Source organism: Hyla sarda, chromosome 8, assembly GCF_029499605.1.
Source record: "Hyla sarda isolate aHylSar1 chromosome 8, aHylSar1.hap1, whole genome shotgun sequence".
Lineage (NCBI taxonomy): Eukaryota > Metazoa > Chordata > Amphibia > Anura > Hylidae > Hyla > Hyla sarda.
In genome coordinates this window covers 134,394,191-134,419,578 of record NC_079196.1, presented here as the reverse complement: position 1 = coordinate 134,419,578, position 25,388 = coordinate 134,394,191, and the positions used below count along the sequence as shown (strand labels likewise).

The 25,388-nt window shown below is 47.8% G+C and overlaps 1 protein-coding gene across 2 annotated transcripts in view; it reads left to right on the top strand.

The window, feature by feature from the left end:
- Positions 1-25,388, top strand: part of SF3B1 (splicing factor 3b subunit 1) — a 290,537-nt gene that overhangs the window by 54,790 nt on the left and 210,359 nt on the right. For both annotated transcript variants that reach the window (XM_056536403.1, XM_056536402.1), the window contains exon 5: positions 19,346-19,425. In XM_056536403.1, the coding sequence (XP_056392378.1) occupies positions 19,346-19,425 (80 nt within the window). The remainder of the gene's footprint in view (positions 1-19,345; positions 19,426-25,388) is intronic.

Below are 25,388 nucleotides of genomic sequence, written 5' to 3'. Positions count from 1 at the left end.
ATGCTGCTGTCACTAGGAGGTTCGACACTATGGCAACAAGAAAAGTCGGCTCCTCCCAGAAGCACCTGAGGTAATCAGTTTAAGCTTAGTGTCTAAGGAGGTAGACATGGTCTGGAGTTCTCTCCAGACCAGGTCTTATGTTTTATTATTTTGCTAGTTAGGGAATGTGTTAGATTTTTATTCCATTTTCTTTCCTGTTTTCAGGTGGGGACTCAGGAACTGCGGCTCACTGTTTCCCCATTGCGAGTAAGGGGGCACAGACATTGCGTATATGCGCTGTTCACCCCCTCTCGCCATTGGTCAGCGCCTGGGTTTGTACCCCATGGGTCCCGGTCACCCTATCTCCCTGCTCACCTCGCTCGCCCATGGTAGCCCGGCATTATGCAGGTGATAAAAGCTGGCTGAAGACTTCATGAGGTAAGTTCTTCTGACTGAGGTGAGTATATTTCCCTTTCTCCCTTAGGTACAGATTTGCAACATCTGGAGATCCTCAGTTTTTGGCCCACCTCTCTTGGGTCTAATGGGGCTGGCCTGGACAGGGGGTCCTTTATTACTGGGGTGAGCAGTGGCAGTTTGGATGGGGCACAGCTTCTTCATATATATATGTATATATGTATATATATGTGTATATAATATTGTATAAATAAAATGTGTGTGTGTGTGTGGAAACGACTTTTTAACATTGAAGCGGCTGACAGCCGTGGCGTTCTTCTATGCGGGCACTCTGAGCGCCGGCGGCGTCTAGTTTGCTCAGTTCCCTGCGAGTGCACATGCATTCGCATGTGCGCTCGGGGCAAGGAGCGGGCGCCATTACGGGACTTCTTGTTAATACTTCGGCGGCCCGGTGCGCTTTAGCTCCGCCCACCCGCCCACCAATCAGCGCTGTGCACACGATTAAGGTGGCAGGGGCCAATCAGCGGTGCCCTCTGCTCCTAACACACCCCTCCCTTGCTATTGGCCGGCATTTCTCCTCTCTGACAGCCTGGAGACCACCACGGGTTCGAGTCCCGAGGTGGAACAGGGTGTTACAGTGTTGTGGTTTAATTTTAAAATAGGCCCATTGTGGTCTATGGGGATCTCAAGGCATGTGAAACAGTATGATAAGCAGACTGTATCAGCAACACAGTGGAATGGAACACAGTCTTGGGTGAGAGAGGCCCAGAACGGCCTCCCTCTAAACAGTTAACTGGAGTGATAGCCCCTCCTTTAATCTGTTAACACTGTATCTCTAAACTGTCTGGTTCTGCCTGCTCCACTGCTCCCCCAGACCCCCCCAACTACTCTACCCCGGTGGTTCTTCCAGACCCGGTGGGTTTGGCCGCCCCTCCAGCCTGGGTTCCCTCCCTCTCCCAGTCTATATCCGACTTGGCTCAGGTCTCCCATTATGTGGTGACTGCCTTAGAGAGGCCCTCCCTACACCGGCCCGCTCTCCCCCTTTTCTGATGCTCTCACAGCATCATAGGGATGTGTCATCTGACTCATCTCCCGAGTCTTCTGGCAGGCACGGGCGCTCCCCTCCCAGGCATCGCCCCGTTACTCCTCTAGAGAATGCTCCCAGGGTCGTCGCTTTGGCTCTCCAGACCCGCGTACCAGGTCCGTCTCGCTCTCTTCCAGGGCCGTCTTGCATGTTCCCATTCACCTGGAGAACTTGTGAAAGAAGTTTCTGATTCAGCCTCCGACTCAGAGGACCGCACGGATGTGCCTAATGTGGTGTACTCATTGGTTGCGGCCATAAGGGACACCTTCCAGCTAAAGGACCCAGGAACTTCGGACGTGGTCCAGAAGTTTCCTTTCATCGTGCCTGACCTCTTCCAGGGCTGCCTCACCTAGTTCCCATTCACCTGGAGAACTTGTGGATGAGGTTTCTGATTCGGTCTACGACTCAGAGGACCGCACGGATGTGCCTGATGTGGTGTACTCATTGGTTGTGGCCATAAGAGACACCTTCCAGCTAAAGGACCAGGAACTTCGGACTTGGCTCCAGAAGTCTCCTTCTTCGTGCCCGACCGGCACCCAAGACTTTCAGCTCTCAAGCTGAATTTTACGCCCTGCTGGTATCCGCCTGCAGGCACCCTGACAAGAAGTTTCAGGAAACGAAGAAGGTTCAAGCGTGGTATTCCTTCACCAAGGACCTCATTGCTCGGTGGACCTCCTCTCCAACTGTGGATCCGTCAGTTTCCCCCCTCTCTAAGGTGCCTACCCAGCCGTTGGCTAATGCGGCTGCCTTGAAGGAACCAGCGGACATGAAGGTGGAGGCTTTGGCAAATTTTGCCTTTTGAGGCAGTAAGTTCTTCCTGCTTTTGCTTCTGCCTGGGGTGTCAAGGCCCTTTCAGTATGGTCTTCCAACTCCACCAGGGTAGTCTTCAAGATCCCTCCGGGGGATTTCTTTAATCTGGCTTTCCGATGCTCCGCAGATGGAGATTTTTTGTTCTGCTTCCATGCGCAGCCACTGTGCTGCCTTTGCCACAAGCTAACTGATAGCCACCGTCCCTCCATGTGGCTTAAAGCCTTGCATGCAGACGCCACCTTCAGGAAGTGAGGCGATGGGCGGAAAAGAGTTCTTTATTACCTCTGGATAAGGCTCACAGAACCCGCTTCCGTCGTAAGTCCTTCTTTCGGTTCTGCAGACCTTTTGGTATCGACAAAGGGGCCAGCCAAGCACCTTCTCGCTAAGAGGGCTCCCTCCTTCCGAGCCCGTTCCTCCCGGAGTTCGGCTATCCGTTCCGGCCGTTTTGCGGCCCCATCAGGCACCCGTATGCCTTCCTTGGCCTGAAGGGTCACCCCAACCGCCGACTTTTCTCGGGTGGTTGGTCGCCTCTTACTCTCCGGGATGCCTGGACCATGCAGCTCCTTTTTTTTTTTTTTTTTATCCGGTGAGTAATTGTCCCGGTTCCTTCAGGGGAACGTTTGAGGTTTGTTCCAACCTCTTTGTGGTCCCCAAGAACGGCGTTTCTGTTCGCTCCGTCTTGGTTCTCGGGTATCTCAGCCAGCGTCTTGCTTTCCCATCCAGAATGGAGTTTCTCCGTTCGGTGCTGGCGTAGTGCTGGGCGGTATACCGGTATGAACCGGATACCGGGTTATTTTTGCCCATTCCGCTATACCGGTCGGGCCCCTCCCCCACCCTCCGGATGAATTGTAGAGCCCAGCGAGGCGCCCTCACTTATCCCGGTGTGCTTCTCTTGCCCGATTCCGAGAGCGGAATCGGGCCACAGAAGCTAATCCATTTACTGTGTCCCCCCGCTGCGCCTGTCAGCCACTGTCCCCGCGAGCACGATCAATCCCTGTGCCCACTAGCGGTGTCACAAGAATGCTTCCCGCGAGTGCGATCGCTAGCGGGGTCCCTGTGCCCACTAGCGGTGTCAAATGTGCCCCCCTGAGCACGATCACTACCATCACCACTAGCGGGGTCCCTGTGCCCTCTAGCGGTATCAAATGTGCCCCCCCCCGTGAGCGCTATCACTATCATCACCGCTAGCGGGGTCCCTGTGCCCACTAGCGGTGTCACAAGAATGCCGAGCGCGGCTCTGTTTCCCGTCACGGTCAGCTCTCTGGGTACGGGAACAGATTTAAAAGCCTCGCGAGCAGCTAACTTAGTACTGCGCAGGCGCAGCACTACGCAAATAGCCTAGGGCTAACTAGCGTTAGCCCTACGCGATGGTAGTAATCGCGTTCGCGGGGGGCACATTTGACACCGCTAGTGGTCACAGGGAGTGTGGGGGACAGGCGGTGATACCGCAATAATAAAAAAAAATCCCGTGATATTAATTTTAGGCCATACCGCCCAGCTCTATGCTGGCGTCCATGGTTCAAGGGGAGTTTTTCGTTCCTCGGACTTCAAGGATGCCTGCCTCCACATCTCATTGTTACCTGGTCATCAGCGGTACCTCTGCTTTGCATTTCCGGACGGTCATTTTCTATTGTGGCTCTCCGTTTCGGTCTCTCCACTTCTCCGCAGACCTTTACCAAAGTCCTGGCGCCTGTGATCGCCCTTTTACGGACAAGAGTTGTTTCCGTGATTCCTTACTTGGACAACCTCCTGATCAGGGCCCAGATCCTGGAGAGTCTTAGTCTCAACCTCCAGACCTTGTCTCACTTTGGTTGGATGGTCAATTGGGACAAATCCAACCGCTCTCATGGGGCTCCAGTTCGACGCGGCCTCTGCCCGCTTTAGACTCCGCCGACCGATCGGCTGACTCTCTTATCAAGAGTCCGATGACTTCGGCACCCTGCTCCAGTTTCCATTCACTTTTGCATGGATGTCCTGGGTCGGGTGGCGGAGGCCGTGGAGGCCGTGCCATTTACCCAGTTTCATCACCGACCTCTTCAACTGGGGATTCTCTTCCAGTGGGACAGGTCTCCATTGTCTCTCGACCGCAAGATCGTTCTTTTATCAGTCTTGTTGGACCCTTCTATGGTGGCTTAGTCCCCCCCCCCCCCCCCCCTGCTTTTTTCGGGAACGCTACTTCCCTCCCCTCCCTGCCAGTCTGTCGGGCTGGGGAGGTGTTTTCAGGGACCGGCCGGTCTGGGGTCTTGGCCCCCCCCGAGAAGCCCATTTCCCCCTTCAACATTTTGGGGCCTAGGGCAATTCTTTCTTTGCTTGCTTCTTGGGAAATTCCCTTACGGGCGGAATCTCAGCTATCTTCAGGCCTGCCATCCCTGGGATGTGGTCTTCTCGGCCAATCCTCAGTCGTCCAAGGCCAGTGGTCTCTACATCCAGGGGAGTTTGCAGTGATCTCCAGGCGTGGGCCTCTGGTGTTCCGCCACAACGGAAACGTTCCTCTCTCTTGGTCGGGCTTTGCCCTACCTTATGTTTCCTCCCCTTCATCTCTTTTCGGGGCCCTGAGGAAACTCACAGTTGTGGGTTTCCGCCATTCTCGTGGCCCAGTCTGGCTCCGGCGGGCGTGGTACGTCGTCGTGGTCAGGCTCCTGAACGATTTAACGCTGCGCCTTCCCGAATGTCCAAACCGCTTATCTCAGGTCTCCTGTACCACCCCTATTTACCGTCTCTGCTTTTGACGGCGTGGCGGTTGAGACAGCGGTTCTGAGGACCCGCAGTTTCTCTTACCAAGTGGTTCACACCATGCTGAGGGCTAACTAGCCTTCCTCTGCAAGATTTACCACCATATCTGGCGGTCTTATTTTTGTTGGTGTGAATCTCAGCCTTTTTCTCCGGTCGTTTTCCATTCCTGACCCCTTTCCAGTCGGGGCTGGCCCAAGGGTTGGTTTTCAGCTCCCTTAAAGGGGTACACCGCCCCTAGACATCTTATCCCCTATCCAAAGGATAGGGGATAAGATGTCAGATCGGCAGGGTTCCGCTGCTGGGGACCGCAGCTGCAGCACCCCGCTATCATTACTGCGCAGAGCGAGATCGCTCTGCATGTAATGACGGGCAATACAGGGGCAGGAGCATCGTTACATCACGGCTCCGTCCCTCGTGACGTCACGGCCCGCCCCTGTCAAAAGTCTATGGGAAGGGGGCGTGGCGGTCAGCATGTCCCCTGCCATAGACTTGCATTAAGGGGACGGGCCGTGATGTCATGAAGGGCGGAGCCATGACATCACGCTACTCCGGCCCCTGTATCTCCCGTCATTACGCACACAGCGAACTCGCTCTGTGCAGTAATGATGGCGGGGTGCCGCAGCGGCGATCCCCGGGGTCCCCAGCAGCGGGACCGTGGCGATCTAACATCTTATCCCCTATCGTTTGGATAGGGGATAAGATGCCAGGGGCGCAGTACCCCTTTAAGGGTCAAGGTTTGGCTCTTTCCATTCTGTTTTCAACGTCCTCTGGCGTTCAATTATCATGTCCGAACCTGGTTCAGGGAGTGGCACAAGCTGCCCCTCCTTATTAGTCCCTTTTCTTTCCCTTGGGACTTCCCGGCAAGGCGCCCCCCTTATGACCCTTTCAGGGACATTTCTCTTTGCCTCCTTCCCCGGAAGGTGGCGTTCCTTATTGCTCTTACCTCTGTTAGGAGGGTGTCAGAGCTGGTAGCTCTCTTATGCCGTTCTCCTGTCCTGGTTGTATACCAGGACAAGTTGTTTTCGGTCCAATAAGGACATTTATTTTCATCTCAATGAGGACATCGTCCTACTGTCCCTTTGTACGGCCCCTTCTCATCCTGGAAGTGTGTGTTCCAAATCTGGTTGAGGTGAGGGCTGTTGGGACTTATCTCTGTCACTCTTTCCTTTCAGCAGTGTGACTGCCCCTTTTTTGTTTCCCGGAAGGTTGTCGTAGAAGAGATTTTACGGTAAGCATAAAAAAATCTCCTTTTTTTCACACCAGATAGGTGATGTACCAAAAATATATAGGCCAATATTTATGAAACTGTTAAAGGAAAATTACTTTTTTTCTCTCTCAACCAATCACAGCTCAGCTTTCACTTTACCAGAGCTCGTTAGCTGAGCTGTGGTTGGTTGCTGTGGGAAAATCCCTCAAATTTTTCTGTTTGATTTTATCTGCTTTTGTTAGGAATTTGTCCCAGACTGCAACCTTCCTCTCTTTGACAGATGGCTTAGTATTTAAATTGTGGTGTTCTTTCCGGTTCCCCAATAGCTGAATTCCCAGATAACAGCATTTTTGGTCTGTCTCCAATATTTTTTAACCCAAATGGTTGCCCTTTATCACCTGGGCCCAGGGGGTCATGATGGACTTAGACCAATTTATCGCCAGACCCGAATACACACCAATTTCCCATACAATATCCATCAACCTGGGCAGAGGCACCACTGGATCCCCCAAGAAAACCAGTATGTCATCCGCTGCAGGTCTTCTGTCTTCCTGCAGGTCTCCATTGTCAAGGCACCCCGTCAGCAGGCCAGTGTCTCTTCTCCCAGAGCTTCAGAGCATAGAATCTGCTGTGATGTAGCTCACAGCGCCGCTTCCCGTATCACTGAGTGAGGACATCACTGCGGCCACTACAGAGCTAGAAAAAAGTGCCAGCTGAGATTTGGCAGACGCCAGCCTGGGGACGGGGTTTCCCGACACTAGAGACCTGTGGGGGAGCCATGAAGGTATGTATAAGCGTTTTTTTTTGTTTTGTTTTTTTTACATTTCAAGACTGACCATAAGTCAGATTTTCTTACTAGACAACCCCTTTAAGAGGACGGTCAGAAGGACCTTTCCATACCTTCTATATATCTCAAAGGGAAATTTCCCCTTATTTAATCTAGTGCCTGATTCAGTTCTGCTAGCATGAATGGAGCATGCAGCATTACTTTGTCCACTCGGCACCTCACATTAACCTCACTTGGGGAGTCACTCACTGTCCCTTGCAACACAACTTGTTCAGATTCTTTTTCCCATAGTGGTAACAATATTTTGCTTTACCGTCCACTCAGTATGCAGATATGCAGGTCATTGAAAAGCTGGTTGGCAACAAAATGTGATGCTTGTGTTGCTGTAAGAGATTTGAGAACAATTTTTTTTTTTTTATCCCCAAAAGGATAACATTGATCCTGACTTTTAACAACACCATCCACTCAGTTTACAAGTATACTGTCTGTCCTCTATATGTGATGCTGTTATTGTTGAAAAAAAATCCTAAAGGCGAGATTCCCCCCCCCCCCCCCTTTCCAAAAGGTTTAAACAGTGATCGTGCGGATTTTCAGTAGCGTCCACTCAGTGTGCGAATGTACATGTTTTGGGAAAGCTGAGTGACAACACTGTGCTGTTTGTTACTGTAAAGAATTCTGGGAGCAAATTAAACAGTATTCAGGTATACAGGACCTGAAAGAGCTGTGTGGGAATTATATTTGACAGTAATCATGCAGTTTTAAAATACTGTCCACTGAGTTTATGGGTATGCAGGACCTGGGAGAGCTCGGTGGCACCAATCAATTGTCAATATATTGTCCATATAAAGTAAGTTCTGGACCCAAATTCTTTTTCCCTGAGTGATTGAACAATGGTTGTACAGTTTTATAGTACATTCCACTCAATCTATGGGTCCTAGAGAAGCTGGGTGGCAACTAGGTGTACTGATTAGGTTGCAGTGGCAGAATGGTCTCCACCCTGTGGGCCTCCAGATGCTGCAAATTACAGCTCCCGGCTAACTATCCAGCAGATCTTTCAGTATTAAATAGGCTGAATGTAGAGTTATCGGTGTTAGTAATTAAAGTTTGGTGCTATTATGGTTGTAGTCCTACTCCCAGTAGAATTATCTTCAGCAGCACTTCTTTTTTCAATGCACTGCAGCGTAGGCCTCCACACTTCTCTCCACCTGACCTGCTGTAATGTGCCCACACTTCTCAAAGTGAAGGGAACGCGAACTGGCGTCCTTCCGTTCCATTAGACTCTGATGCAGTTATGGCTCTCTGTAATTCTTGTCAGTGCATCTCGCCTGCTCATGGTGTTCCTTGCCTCTCACCCAACCGCTTGCTCGTAGCTGCTTCCAGCTGGATCTATGTCTTCACCACCACCACCACCACATGCCACGGTGCTCACTCTGTTTATATCCAGGCTTTGGGCTTCAGGGCAGGGCTATAGGGGGATATCATGCCCGTACCCTGTGCACAGGATTCATACAGGACTGTGGGAGGAGCAACATCAGCCTCCTTCCATCATGCATACATTCTGCTATTTAGTGTTTTTATTTATAAATAGAATATATACGGTATATATATACTGGTGTCATCTTTTGCTGTAATGTCTGTGATAACAAAGAAAAGAATTACTGCAAAATGATCTGTACAGAACAGGAAGTCTGTTTATTTTTTTAGACTTATTGGCCAGAACAAAAACTTAAAAAAAAAAAAAAAAATTAAGTAAATTTCTTGATAATTTTTCAAATATAGATGGTAAAATCTAAGAATAAAAAATAAAAATTCTTTAAATAAATATAAATATATATGATAAAAACTTGATTTAAACATTAGGTCACTTTTTGATGACCCATTCTTTTTAAAATTTAATTTATGCAAAAAAGTAATTTAGGCTGCCACAGAAAGGTTTGCAATTGATAACATGTAAGTTGTTTTGCTCACAAGTAGTTAATGTGACACCAATAAGGAAGAGGTTTGTGGAGCACTGCTGTAGTTTGATTACTTGGGTTCAGATTAGCTAGAGACAATGCCATTGTTAATGCAGTTGTTGGGGACAATACTCAACTAGTAGGAAAAATGTGTGTGCTGTACGTGCACCTTTTTTTTGTTGGCCACAGGTCCTCTATTGGCAAATTTAGGGTACCCTGATCATAAGCATCTTTACAGTTTCTTGATAAACCCTTTCATCCCTGAGATGTGGGTTGATATTTTGTGTGTAAAATTTAGGGAATTAGTCAGATAGGTGTCAACTTAATTTTAATTATGGGAGTTCATATTAGGTGATGGGTGGGATTATATAGTTGGGGGGCATACATGCCCCTTAGTGTAAAACATTCCCAACTTTGACTGTACAAGCCTGATATTCATTCCCATTATTAAAATTAAGTTCACACCCATCTGTTTTTCTGAACTGTGAGACAAGGGCTTCTTAAGAAGCTGTAAATAGGTGTGTTATCAGGGTACCCTAAGCTATGGACAGAGTGCTAAAATTTAATCATATTGGGGGTGGGTGCCGATCCTGGTGGTGGTCTCTTTGACAAGTCAGAAGTTATTAAAACTGTAGATACCCTTTAAGCAGATCATATACAGTATCTCACAGAAGTGCGTACATTTTTTGTAAATTTTATATATTCACATGACTATAACAAACTGTTAAAATGTTTATTGTTGCTTTCCCCTTGAAATAACGTAGCACACAGCTAAACCTTGGCAACAATAATAAGTACACCCCTAAGTGGAAATATACTAATTGGGCCCAGTTAGCCATTTTTACTCCCTGGTGTCATGTAACTTGTTAGTGTTACAAGGTCTCAAGTGCTAATGGGTAGCAAAAAAAAAAAAGTGTCTGAAAAAAGAACTGTTACTCTACATAAAGAAGGCCTAAACAAATGGTGCTGCAGCACCGTGGGCAAAGCCATACAGCGGTTTCACAGAACAGGTTCCACTAAGGACAGGTCTTCAAGTTGAGTGCATGTGCTCAGCGTCAATACAAAGGTTGTCTTTGGTCTTTAGATGTTTGAGTGCTGCAAAGGTTGAAGTTGTGGGGACAGCTTGTCAGTGCTCAGACCATATGCTGCACACTGCATCAAATTGGTTTACATGGCTGTCGTCCCAAAAATAAACCTTTTAAAGATAAGGCACAAGAAAGCCTGCAAACAGTTTGCTGGCGGCAAGCATACAGGATTGCAGGAACGGTGTCATGTCGTTTGATGAGACAAAGATAAACTTTATTTTGGTTCAGATAATGTCAAGCGTATGTGGCAGCAACCAGTTGAGGAATGTGAAGACAAGTGTGTCTTGCCTACAGTTAAACATGGTGGTGGGCAGGGACGTGCACAGACATTTAGGAGGGCAGGGACTCAAGTAAAAAAAAGACACTTCTCAAAATATATAAACCGTCTGCCAGACTTAATGGGAATGCTCTGCAGAAAGCAAAGTGACGTCACAGGGGAGATGTGCTGCGGCCCAGGGACACAGTGGACTCCCGGCCAGGCCCCCTTGACATTCCAAGCCCCCATAAAGGTTGGTGTTTTTGTAAAATAAAGTAAAAACATTTTCTATGACGGTCTGCCATGTGTATATACACTTTGGCTGTGCTACCAGTCTTATTTACAGAAAACATGTGACAGCTGCACTATAATATACTGTATTATAGAGGAGATTCATCAAAACCTGTGCAGAGAAAGAGTGGTGCAGTTGTCCATAGCAACCAATCAGATCGCTGCATTCATTTTGCAGAAGGCTTTTCCTCTGCAAATGTTTTAATAAATCTCCCCTCTATATGACAGAACCCAGCACCAATCACCCAGCACCCACCTTATGCAGGAATCTCCACACAGCCCTGGTTCTTACACTAAAGAGATGAACACCACACAAATATATGCTTACATTCTACAATATACAAGAATTGGCAAAAAAAACAAGATGTGAGAATGAAGAATTAGAATTATGAAAAGACAGCCGGGCATAGCACAGCATACAGGATGGAGGCAGGGAAGCTCCGCCTCCATTGCGCACAAGACTGAATTTGCATACTAGCAATGTGTGGCAATACCTAGAAAATGGGTAGACCAATTTTAGTAAGTATAACATTATCTTTCTCCTGCACTGTAACCTAGTGTACTGGGTTAAGTACGAGAAAACAGCCTGTCAGTTTCCCTTTAATTATATACCGTACCCCCCTTAATGAACTATATACTGTGCCACCATTCATCTATTAATTCCCTATATACTATGCTTTCATTTCTCAATTAATTCCCTATATACTGTGCTTCCATTCTTCTATCAATTCCCTATATAATTGTGCTTCCATTTCTCTAATAATTCCCTAATAATGTGATTCATACATTACATACAAGCACATAACATAAAAGCACATACAGTACATAGGTAATATACACACATACAAAGAGACACTTTGACACATACATACAGGCCCAAATATACATTAAGAAACATAAATACACAGACACACATATAATATGGAATATATACAAACAGATATAGCCAACAGGCACATCATACATACAGGTACACGCATACATTCACTAACAGATATACACACATACATAGATTCCCTTGCTCACATATATACACATACATAGATTCCCTTGCTCACATATATACACATACATAGATTCCCTTGCTCACATATATACACATACATAGATTCCCTTGCTCACATATATACACATACATAGATTCCCTTGCTCACATATATACACATACATAGATTCCCTTGCTCACATATAACACATACATAGATTCCCTTGCGCACATATATACACATACATAGATTCCCTTGCGCACATATATACACATACATAGATTCCCTTGCTCACATACCGTATTTATCGGCGTATAACACGCACTTTTTAGGCTAAAATTTTTTGCCTAAAGTCTGTGTGCGTGTTATACGCCGATACACCCCCAGGAAAGGCAGGGGGAGAGAGGCCGTCGCTGCCGGCTTCTCTCCCCCTGCCTTTCCTGGGGTCTAGAGCGCTGCGGTCGGCCCTTCTCTCCCCCTGGCTATCGGCGCCGCTGCCCGTTCTGTCCCCCTGACTATCGGGGGCGGCGCCCCATTGCCGGCGCCGACAGCCAGGGGGAGAGAAGGGGCAGCGGCCCCGTTGCCTCCCCCCATCCCCAGTGGCATAATTACCTGAGTCGGGTCCGCGCTGCTCCAGGCCTCCGGCGTGCGTCCCCGGCATCGTTGCTATGCGCTGAACGGCGCGGCGCATGACGTCATGCGCCGCGCCGTGCATAGCAACGACGCAGGGGACGCACGCCGGAGGCCTGGAGCAGCGCGGACCCGACTCAGGTAATTATGCCACCGGGCATGGGGGGAGGCAACGGGGCAGCGGCGCCGCCAATGGGTGCCGCTGCCCCTTCTCTCCCCCTGGCTGTCGGCGCCGGCAATGGGCGCCGGCACCGATAGTCAGGGGGACAGAACGGGCAGCGGCGCCGGTAACCAGGGGGAGAGAAGGGCCGGCAGCAGCGCTCTAGACCCCAGGAAAGGCAGGGGGAGAGAAGCGGGCAGCGACGGCCTCTCTCCCCCTGCCTTTCCTGGGGATGTATCGGGGTATACACGCGCACACACGCACCCTCATTTTACCATGGATATTTGGGTAAAAAACTTTTTTTTACCCAAATATCCTTGGTGAAATGAGGGTGCGTGTTATAGGTCGGTGCGTGGTATACCCCGATAAATACGGTATATACACATACATAGATTCCCTTGCTCACACATATACACATACATAGATTCCCTTGCTCACACATATACACATACATAGATTCCCTTGCTCACACATATACACATACATAGATTCCCTTGCTCACACATATACACATACATAGATTCCCTTGCTCACATATATACACAGACTTGCTTACATGCTAGCAGTAAGGCCCCATCCCCCTCTGGACAGGCACATACATAGAGGTACACACACACACACACACACACACACACACACACTATGGACAGACACATATACACACACAAACACCCATATAGACACATCATACAGACACACAAACTGACATACAATCACTCACAAGTCACATAAATACACAATCACTTACAGTAAGGGCCCCATACCTCTCTGCACAGGCTGGAGATTCTTGGCCAGACAGTGGGCGGGACTTCTCTCTGCCTCCTCTGCTCCTGTCTCCTCAGTGTGGAGAGAAGAGAAATGGCAGATTATGACAGGGTGAGTGGCGCTCCCTTCCTGCAGGAAGGGCACAGCACCCTCCATTAAACCACATACAAATCTCCCCAGCAAAAGATCATTTTACTGCTCCTGTCACCCTGAGCCTGCAGCTCCTTTTGTGAGGGCATTAGAGGGGCAGGTGAGGAAAAGGGCAGGGGCTCCAGCCCTTTTTCACTCCTATGTGTGCACGTCCCTGGTGGTGGGAGTGTCATTGTCTCCTCCAAGACAACCACTGCCTTGCTGAAGAAGCTGGGAGTAAAGGTGACGGACTGACTAAGCATGTCTTGCCACCTAAACCATATTGAGTATCCTCAAATCGAAGGCGGGGACGACGACGACCAAGGTTTCTAACCTCAATCGCCTTAGTTATGTCGTCATGGAGGAGTGGAAACGGACAACAGTGGCATCCTGTGAAGCTCTGGTCTGGTTGTGCACTCACTACTCTACATTGTAGCAGAGTGCAATTTCTTCAGTGTTCTCACACAAAAAGACTTAAAATATTTACAAAATTGTGAGGGCTGTACTCACTTATGTGAGATGCTCTATGTAATATAAGCAACCCCCTTAAAGCCTATTTTTTTAAATTGTTTTAATTATATTAAATTTGGTTTTAATATTAATAGTTGGTTTTAATCATTGATGAAAATTGGGCAGTTTGTATTCTATTGCTTTTATGTTTTACATTAAAATACAAGCTGCTGGATACCATTTAGTCATATACAGTTATGCACGAAGTGATACTAAATATGTATATTTTTATTATGTTTGCATGTTTTTATATAGGAAAAGGGGGGTAATTTGAACTTATAACATGGAAAGGGTTAATGTGTCTTTTAAACTTTTATTAAAACTTCTTATTTAGTTTTTTTTTTTTTACACTTTATTAGACTATAAGGAGGAATCATTAGATTCCTCATACAGATGAATAGAATTCTATTGAACTCTATTGATCTGTGTGCTCTGCGATCCATTGCTAGAGCCTAGTCCAGCCAGGCTCGATCAATGACAGAGCCACGGGACAGCAGCGAACAGAGGTAAGCCCCTCCGCCTATCTCTAGTGGATCTCCCCCTCGCGATCGCGCTGCCGGGGGTTTCGATCCACCCCACTAGCCCACCAGGGAGCATTCAAGCAGCGGTGATCTAAAGGGTTAATAGCCAGCCGCAGCGATCGCCGCATGCTGACTTATAGCTGCAGCCCCCGGCTACTGACATCAGCCGGGGGCTGCGGAGTATGGAGCGGGCACGAGTCTGGAGCCTGAGCTGTGTGGAGCGAAGGCAGAGGATGCACGTCTGCACGGGGAGAAAGAAGCCATTTCATCTCCCCCCTCCCCCTGCTCTGCATTTGAAGGATGCAAGTTTCCACAGTTGGGGGATTCAGAGTATGGAGCGGGCAGGAGTCCGGAGCCTGCTCCATACAGAATGCTGAGCGCTGGCTCGCGTGTCAGGTCCAGCTTTGCTTGACCTGAAGCCGGGCTCAGCGCCGGAAAAATTCACCTGCCTGGCGCCCAAAACTATATAGATAGCTATACAGTGGTCCCTCAACATATGATGGTAATTCGTTCCAAACGACCCATCGTATGTTGAGGGATCCGTGCAATATATAGGAAGTTATACTCTCCTGTCCCCGCCGCTCCGGACCGCATCCTCAGCGCTCCCGATGCTGTCCCAGGGGCTCCCGATGCTGTCCCGCTGCTCCGGCGCCATCTTCGGGATCTTCCGGCTTCTTCCGCACCTTCTGCAGGGTCCGGGCCTCGCTTTCTGGTGGTTATTATGCTGCTGCGCCGGCACAGCGTGCGTAGTGACGTAATAACTACACCGGAAAGCGAGGCACGGACCCTGAAGAAGATGCGGAAGAGGCCGGAGGATCCCGAAGTGGACCTGGAGCAGCGGAGATAGGTCAGCGAACCTGTCCGGGATGCTTAAACTGCTATCCGACAGCAGCTTAAGCATTTTGCGCTGTCGGATAGCAGTTAATGCGATGGCCTTGACATATAAAAGCATTGTATGTCGATGCTGACATTGACATGCGATGGCATCTGAGAGGCCATTGTATGTCGATTTCATCATATGTCGGGGCCATTGTAGGTCGGGGGGTTACTTTATAGATATATAAATAGATATAGAGAGATAAATATAGAGATATAGATATAGTTTGTGAATCCCTCTTTGTCTCTGGGCAGTAAATATGCATAAGCTCCTTTTTGACCAATTCATATATATTTTTTTCTCAGATTGGTTAACCATTGTCCACAGTTAACATTTGGAAAATTTTCATACTTCCTTCTTTAAACCCTAGTAGTACTTAAAGGGAAAATGTCAGTGTCACTCGCACTAACATGTTAGTACTGGCAGGTAGTGCGTGTGACACTGATTTATAACGATACCTACCCATCACCGATCCATGGTCCTGTTAGTCTGTTATCTTTAGTCTGGCGGCAAGCTTGGTGCATGGCAGGAGCATGCTGATGTCACCGCTGCTGTTAATCCGCTGAGCCACGCTGCAAGCAGCCTTGGAGAAGCAGCAGCGGTGTCCTCCTGCTGTTCACAAAGCTTGCTGCCTGATTAAAGAACACACAAACCTACGGTAGGTAAGTATCATTATAATCATTGTCAGTTAAAAGACTTAAAATAAAATTCCTGTTGGCGCCTTTTTAAATTTATTTTTTTTAATGAAATTTTTATTTTTTTTTCTTCTCAGTGAGTAGGTCTTATTTGCATAAAATTTGAATTCCTGTTAGGAAACCCGTTTTTCCCTTATATCATGCACACTTACCATCACTTTCACGATGCCAATTGCTTTATTACTGTAACTGAGTCGTGTTCTCCTGCCTGACAAACAGAAAATTGTTTGTCAGAAGAAGCCGTCTGTCCTGGGACTGCTGACTCCCTGACTAAGTTGTAGGATTATTCAGCTGACTGAATTGTAGGAAAATTGCATTATACTTATGTGATTGCACAAATCTTGGTAAAAACACTTTTTACAGTGATTTTGGAAAATTGCAGCCAATAAACTACACAATGTGGTAAACCTAGCTTGATGACTTCAAATCTTTAGAAAACAGTGAGTATGGTTATAGGTCAAATCACTTTTTCCTCACAGCAATAATTCCCTAGAAAACGCACTTAAATAAGAATATGCATCAAAACTGCACATTCTGTGAACTGACCTCAACCCACTTATTAGTCTTGGCAGTTTAGGCTGCTGGCATTTAGCCAGGTGATCTCAAGTGAACTGCAGTTATGAGACTACATATTCATAGGACATGTAGACAGTATTAACAATCATTTTGGTATTAAAATCTGTATGGCTGACAACACATTGATAAACACAACAAGAACGTGGTCTAAAATGTAAGGAAGTGCTTGAGCCCAAATGCTGATGTGCATTTATAAGGAATAGCAAGTCCTGCACTTGTGGTCCGTTGCTAAGGACCATCCCCAGCAAAAAATGCATACAATGGAGGATGTCTGCAATCGACCACAAGGACCAACAATATCATCCTTACCTGATGAATGGGTGTGTGGATGTGAACATAGAGAAGTACAGAAACACAACATAACATAAATTCACTGGTGTGGTGGATGTAACAATGACATTGGCTAACCCTCAAAACTGGTATGAAATTGAGACATTAGCCAGTATATCCTTATATGAAGGACATACCTGAGCCCGCATACCAACGCCAAGGTTTCTCAAGTGATGCGGGACCAAACCTAAACCTGCCTGTGCTTGATAAGCACGAAAACGGGGGCAAATGCGCAATTACAATAGCTTTTGGTCCGACTTACAGACTGCTCCCAGTATCAACTCTGGAGTTGATACTGGGAGCAGTCTGTAAGTCGGTCCAAAAGCTTTTGTAATTGCGCATTTGCCCCTGTTTTCTTGCTTATCAAGCACAGGCAGGTTTAGGTTTGGTCCCGCATCACTTGAGAAACCTTGGCGTTGGTATGCGGGCTCAGGTATGTCCTTCATATAAGGATATACTGGCTAATGTCTCAATTTCATATCAGTTTTGAGGGTTAGCCAATGTCATTGTTACATCCACCACACCAGTGTATTTATGTTATGTTTTGTTCCTGACAACACATTGATGCCACCAGCTAAAGCCTAAGCCCAAGGCATACACGAGAATATCTACATTATTCTAGATGCTGAACTAAATAGACAATCTCTCTCCCCCCCCCCCCCCCTCTTCTCTTTTCTTGGAGTGCTGCTTTAATATTTGCTGCTAAGGATGCATCTAAGGCTTCTTTCACACTATAAAGTTCTTCCGTTTAAAGATCCGTTATGAAATTCCGTTATAAAGTCTTTTATAACGGATCCTTAAACTTCCGTTAATAAATCCCATTAAAGTCTATAGGATTTTTTAATCTTCCGTTTGTACCTTTTTTGTTCCGTTAAACTAACGTCCGTTAGTTATAAACGGAAGTATAGAACGGACATGCAGTATTTTTTTCCCGTTTATAATTAACGGATCATTGAACGTCCGTTAATAACATTGAAGCCTATGGCGTAACGTACGTTACAAAATACACCCGTTATTGTGCGTTAGTGCTACTGGGCATGCTCAGTAGAGACTTCACACTCCTGAAGTCACATGGGAAAGTTGAGTAGTGCTCACACCCCCTCTACTTCCTGGTCAGACAGCAGGAGGCAGTTGGAGTCTGTTCTGGGTATCCATATCCATCCGCCTGATAGCACCCCTGATAGCACTTCAACAACGCTCTATTAACAGCCCAAGAACCAGAGCAGTGCACCCCCCCCCCCCTCTCCAGGAGGCAGAGTAGTGCACCCCCCGATAGTCTGATGGCAAGCAAAGCAACCAATAGTACTCTCCCTCTCAATGCTGGAATGCAGACTGCGGCAGGATCATTGTGGCATCTTTTTATACCCTCCCCTTCAGGTAGGTGGAGGAGCTTCAGCTGTTGCAAGGTGTGCAGGTAGGGAGAGGTCAAACAAAGGTGAATATAGTGGACGTTAATAATAAGGTTTTAACTGACGTTAGAAATCTATTCATCCGTTATAACATCCATTAAATCAGTATAGAATTGAATATAACGGATGTTTTATAACGGATTTATGAACCATAGTGTGAAAGTAGCCTAAACAGTGTGACAGTGCTTTGTTTTATTGTTGCTGATGGTCTGACTTTGAGCTGAATGCTCAGTTGAGTGTAAGTAGTGTTTTTCTAGGCATATTATATACTTGTATCAATTTTATATGTTAAACATAGTAAATTCCTAAGTACTTCTTTTTGGCTTTAGTTTTCTTTTAAACCTTGTCCCAACTATTCACAGAATATTTTAATTAGCTATATTGTTGGGGATTATTTTCTGTACAGTTGGTTTTCTCTGTACTTGCAGTCCTTTGTTTATAGAAAATTTTCTTTTGGGTAGAAAGAACAGGTATGGAGTATATTTTTCTTTAAGCAACCTTACCCAGGTAAGGTATTAAGTAAATGATTTCCAAAGTGTTACTAACGGTAAAGAGATGATTTTCTAGGCTTCTATTCTCCTGCTTGAAGTCAGAACGGCTGATGGCATCAAAAGGCTGAAAAGCGTACGTATTAAGGAAAAGGGACCATGGAATTAGTCCCTTTTGAAGACCCTACATTTGTTTTTTTTTCTTCCCTTGCTTTTTTTTTCTTTTTAAAGCATTTACAAATTGTATATAGTATAACTTTAAAAACTTGTAATCCTAAATGTTATTAAAGGAGATATCCATGACTGAAAAACTTATCCCCTATCCTAGGGGTTAAGTTTTAGATCGGTGGGGGGGGGGGGGGGTCTGACCGCTGGGTCTCCACCCCCCCCAAATCCAGCACTGCCATAACGCTGTATTGAGGGGGCCTGTTGACCGCTGCTTCAAGCGGCGGTCAACACGCATGCTCTGGTCGGAGAGCCAGGGCCCCGTACGGGGATCCCAGTGGTCGGACCCCCCACAATCTGAAACTTATGATTTTTCAATCCTGGATATCTCCTTTAAAGTGATATCTGGCATACAGCTAGATAGTGCTCGATATAATGGTATTAAAATAAAACCTCAACATTTTTTCATTATTGTTGCTTTTTTTTTTTTTTTTTTTTTGTAGGTGGCAAGACTCCAGATCCAAAAACAAATGCTCGGACATACACTGATGTTATGCGAGAAAAGCAGCTGATTAAGGAGCATGTAAGTTCAGATACAGTACTAGGAATGTTTCTTCCTCAATATAAATATCAAATTCTCTGCCTTTTTATACTTCATTTAAAAAAAAAAAAAAAAAAAAATTGTTGTTTATGCAACATGTCTATGCACTTGAATTAAGTTTCATTGGATTTTTTTTTGAGCAGAATGTGATGATATTCTGCCCAGTTAAAAAGCATAAGGGCGTGTCCACGCTGTGGACATTCAGGCGGGGGAATTCTGCTGTGGCATTCCGCTTGCAGTAGGATTGCTTTGTTTTCAATAGGATTCTACTGCTCTGTGCACACTGCTCAATTGCCACAGCTAAATTGCGCCAGCAGAATAGTCATCTGCTAAAAGAATAAGAATGTTCATTCTGTGAATTGAAATCTATTGGACTACAGTGTATAGAGACCTTGCACGTCTGTTGCGTCCTACTGCAAATGGTTTTGGCACTGCTTGCTGTAAGTTGAGTTCCATAACTCCCTGATTAAGAAATCCAGGAGAAATCAATATATTTACAGAGCATAATACAAATTTTAAGTTTTTACCTAGTGTCTAGCCCAATCTGCATTCACTTCCAGGCAGTGGAAGACAAAGGTGGTGTCTGGTAACTATAAAAAAAAGTATACTAAGCGATTGTCTGAGCTAGTGATTGTGTGTCTTTATACGAGTGATGTATAAAAGTGAGAGGGACTTAAAATTAAGGGACTTTAAATTCAGGGAGTTTAATTGAAATATTAAATAGTTTTTACTGTTAATTTTTGCAATCCCCAAATCTAGTATGGCCTCCATGTTGGAAAAGGCAGTCCAGTGTGCATCTTGCACAACGTATGCAATCCTTGAACAGCAGTTTGAGGGTGCATATTGTTGTGTGAGATGTGTTCGAGTTGTTCATTTGGAAGCCCAGATCCTGGATCTAGAGGAGCAACTGACAACACTGAGACGCATTGACAACGTGGAGAGGAGTCTCCTGCTCACTGAGCAAGTACTCTTTGGGGTAGAGGAGGATAGTGGGATGGAGGTGCAGGACAGTCAGGCAGCTAGCTGGGTTACAGTTAAAAAACGGGGTAGATGGAAAAGTGTCAGCGAGGCTAGTCCTTAGCTCGAGTTCGGCACATTGGATCGGGTTGACAGGTTGCTGGGTGGGGCTGGAGAGGAACCAGCAGTCATAATATATATTGGCACCAATGACTAAGAGGTAGGGGGAATGTCCTTAAAAATGATTTCAGGGAATTAGGCCGCTAACCCCTTGGGACGGAGGGTTTTTCCGTTTTTCACTTTCGTCTTTTCCTCCTTACATTTTAAAAATCATAACCCTTTAAATTTTGCACCTAAAAATCCATATGATGGCTTATTTTCTCTATCGACTCCATTGGGGGACACAGTCTGTGGGTGTGTGCTGCGGTCTCTAGGAGGTGTGACACTATGGTAATAAAAAAGTCAGCTCCTCCCAGCAGGATATACCCGCCTTCAGGCCCTGAGCTAATCAGTTTAAGCTTAGTGTCTTAAGGAGGTGGACATGGTCTGGAATTCTCCAGACCAGGTCTTCTGATTTTTTGTTTTCCTAGTATAGGGACGTGTTAAGTTTTTTTTATTCCTTTATCTTTTCTGTTTTCAGGTGGGGACTCAGGGACTCCGGTTCTCTGTTTCCCCATTGCGAGTAAGGGGGCACAGACATTACGTATATGCGCTGTTCACCCCCCCCTCGCCAACGGTCAGCGCCTGGGTTGGTACCTCATGGGTCCGGGTCCCCCTATTTCCCTGCTCGCCTCGCTCGCGCATAGCAGCCTGGTGTGATGCAGGTAACTAAAGCTGACTGAAGAGTTCACTGAAGACTCCATTAGGTAAGTTCTTCTAAGTACTTCCACCCCCCCCCCCCTTTTCTCCTTAGGTGCGGACTTGACACCTCCAGAGACCCGCTGTTTTTGGCCCACGTTTTCAGGTTATGAGGCTGGCTTACTGGGGATGGACTATTATTCTGGACTATTATTCTGGACTATTATTCTGGACTATTATTCTGGACTATTATTCTGGACTATTATTCTGGACTATTATTCTGGACTATTATTCTGGACTATTATTCTGGACTATTATTCTGGACTATTATTCTGGACTATTATTCTGGACTATTATTCTGGACTATTATTCTGGACTATTATTCTGGACTATTATTCTGGACTATTATTCTGGACTATTATTCTGGACTATTATTCTGGACTATTATTCTGGACTATTATTCTGGACTATTATTCTGGACTATTATTCTGGACTATTATTCTGGACTATTATTCTGGACTATTATTCTGGACTATTATTCTGGACTAGCAGTGGCATCTAGGGGGCATGTACACTGGGTGTGTGTTTCTGTGATTAGACCGCAGCGCCTTATATGCGGCTGACAGCCGCGGTGCTGGTTCGGGCCGGGCGCTCTCCGCGCAGGCTTACTTTAGCTTTCTCTGGCAGTCTCTGCCGGCGTATTGGCCGCCCGCTCTGTTCCCCCGAGGGCATATGCGGCTGACATGTGCGCTCGGGACTAGGAGCGTGCGCCATTACAGCTTCTTCTCGGCCTGTCTTTAGCTCCGCCCACAGGGCTGTCGGAGCCCTTCTGAGGCGCGCAATTGCCTCCAATCAGCGCCCTGGGTGCGATTTTCAGTCAGAAGGGGCCAATTAGTTAGTGCCTCTGCTTCAGGCACGCCCCCCTCTACTATTGGCTGGCCTGTTTCTCACACTAGCTGCACGGAGCGGTTCTCTTCACTGCAGCTGCCAGGGGACACAGACTAGGGTGAGAAAGTTCCTGTCTTTTTTCTCATAATGTCCTACCCAGAGCTGTTCCTCCCTCTAAACAGAAACCTGGAATGTCAGTGACTTATTTTGTCTGTAAGCCCTGTAGTACAAAGATGCATGGCTCTACTGAGCCCACTTGCCCTACCTGCTCCACTGCTACCCTAGACCCCCTGGTACCCCCTGATGTCCTTTCGGTTCCGGTGGGTTCAGCCGCTCCACCAGCCTGGGTTTCTTCCCTGACCCAATATATGGCTGACTTGACCCAAGTTTCCCGTTCGGTGGCTGAAGCCTCCCGGGAAGTGGTGTCCGCCTTGAAGGGGTCTTCCCTGCGCAGGGCCTCTGAGAGGGCCCGCTCCTCGTCTCCACATACTTCACGCTCTCACAAGTGTACTAGGGGTGCCTCGTCTGACCCTTCCATTGTCTTCAGATAGACATGGGCGTTCCCCCTCGTGGGTCCCGCCCCCCCTGTCATCTGGGCCAAGGCTCTGTCTGAGTGGTGCCCCCAGAGGATCTATCTGCTCTGGCTCTCCAAAGCTCTAAAGCTGGGGACTTCCTGTGCGCAGCTTCCATGCAGTCAGCCCGTTGTTCTGCCTTTGCTGTGGGTCACCTAGCGGCTCTCCGCCGCTCTATGTGGCTTAAAGCTTGGAATGCGGATGCCGCTTCCAAAAGGTCTCTCGCTGAGCTTCCTTTTACGGGTGGCCGTCTTTTTGGGAAACGCCTTGATGAGATTATCTCTTGAGGCAACAGGAGGTAAGAGTTCCTGGTTACCTGCAAAATAAGGCTCGCCCTACTTCCTTTTCCTTTCGGACCTCTGGCTCCAGCAAAGGGTCCGGGCAGGCACCCTCGCGGAACAAGAAGGCTCCCTCGTCTTGGAAGTCGGACTCCAACCGGTCTGGCCCAAATCAGGCAACCGCAAACCCACTTCTGCATCAAGTGAGGCCCCCACCTGCGGTTTCTTCTCGGGTGGGAGGTCATCTCTTACTTTTTCAAGACATCTTGACCTCACACATTCAGGACTCTTGGGTCAGGGACGTGATGTCCAACGGTTATCGAATTCGCCTCCCTTCCGAGGGATCGTTTTTTTTTTATCCCGGGCCCCCCGATCTCCTTCTCTGGCGAAGCACTTTCGAGCGGCTTTCCAGTTTCTGCTTCTCCAGGGGGTTATTGTTCCCGTTCCTCCAGGGGAACGGTTTCAGGGTTTCTATTCCAATCTTTTTGTGGTTCCCAAGAAGGACGGTTCTGTGCGACCAATCCTAGACCTCAAGCGTCTCAACTGTCATCTTCTTATCCGCCACTTCCGAATGGAATCTCTCCGTTCGGTGGTGGCGTCCCTGGAACAAGGGGAGTTCCTTTCATCGGTGGACATCAAGGATGCCTACCTCCATGTGCTAATTTTTCCAGGCCATCATCGGTACCTCCGCTTTGCGGTTCCGGAGGTGCATTTTCAATTCGTAGCCCTCCCCTTTGGTCTAGCTACGGCTCCTCGGGTCTTTACAAAGATCCTTGCGCCAGTGATGGGCCTGTTACGGTCGAGGGGAATCTCGGTGATACCCTTCCAGGACGACCTTCTAATCAAGGCTCCAACCAGAGCCCAGACTCTGGAGAATCTGGATGTCACTCTCCACACTCTGGATCTCTTCGGGTGGGTGGTCAACCGGGACAAGTCAGTCCTCCATCCTACCCAGTCTCTAACCTTCCTGGGACTCCAATTCGACACGGCCTCTGCCCGAATTCGTCTCCTGCCGGACAAATGTCTGGTGCTTCTGTCGTGGGTCCGCTCCCTTCGGACCCAGGTCTCAGTCCCCATCTGCACTTGTATGGAATTCCTGGGTCAGATGGTGGCAACTATGGAGGCCGTACCCTTTGCCCAGTTTCATTACCACCCCCTTCAACTGGCGATTCTTGATGGAACAGGTCTCCTCTTTCTCTCGATCGTCAGATTGTTCTCACTCGCAGGGTCCGTCAGTCTCTGCTCTGGTGGCTCTTCTCCAAGGGCGGTCATTTATTCCCCTTCACTGGCAGGTAGTCACAACGGATGCCAGCCTGTCGGGCTGGGGCGGTGTGTTCAGGGACTGGACGGTTCACGGACTCTGGTCTCCCCGAGAGACCCTTCTTCCGATAAACATATTGGAATTACGGGCGATTCTTCTTTGTCTTCTTCATTGGGAGTCCTGTCCGCGTCCAGTTGGACAACGCCACGGCAGTGGCGTACATAAATCGACAGGGCGGCACTCGCAGCTCGGCAGCCATGGCCGAGGTGACCAAGATTCTTACCTGGGCGGGAAGCAAGGTTCCGGCCATTTCGGCGATTCACATTCCGGGAGTGCTCAACTGGGAAGCGGACTTCCTCAGTCGGTCTTCACCGGCGAGTGGTCTCTACATCCAGAGGTCTTGGCGCAACTCTGCGACCTCTGGGGCATTCTGGACGTGGACCTCCTCACGTCTCGGCACAATCGGAAGATCCTTCCTATTGTGTCCAAGTCCCGGGACCCTCAGGCTCTGGCTGTGGACACCCTAGTGATTCCTTGGGCGGGGTTTGCCCTACCCTATCTGTTCCCTCCCCTTCCCTTCCGCTCCTTCCTAGGGTGCTGCGGAAGCTCAAAGCAGAGGACGTCCCTGCCATTCTGGTAGCTCCATATTGGCCTCGAAGGTCGTGGTACGCCGACGTAGTCAGGCTCCTGGACGACGCTCCACTGCGCTTTCCGCTCCGTCCGGACCTGCTCTCTCAGGGTTCTCTTTGCCACCCCAATTTACAGTCGCTGCATTTGATGGCGTGGCAGTTGAGACCGCGGTTTTGAGCGCACGCGGGTTCTCTTCCCAAGTCATTAACACCATGCTCAGGGCTCGTAAGCCCTACTCCGCAAGAATTTACCACCCTACTTGGCGGTCTTATTTTCGTTGGTGTGAAGCTCAGGACTTCTCCCCGGTAACCTTCTCGGTTCCCCGTCTTCTCTCTTTTTTGCAGTCTGGGTTGGAACTGGGGTTGTCTCTCAGTTCACTTAAAGGTCAGGTTTCGGCCCTTGCTGTTCTTTTCCAGCGGCCCCTGGCTTCTAATTCTTATGTCCGGACCTTCCTTCAAGGAGTGGCGCATGCTGTTCCTCCTTATTGGTCACCCTCTCCCCCTTGGGACTTGAATTTGGTTCTGAGTGCCCTCCAGGGTGCACCCTTTGAGCCCCTTAGCG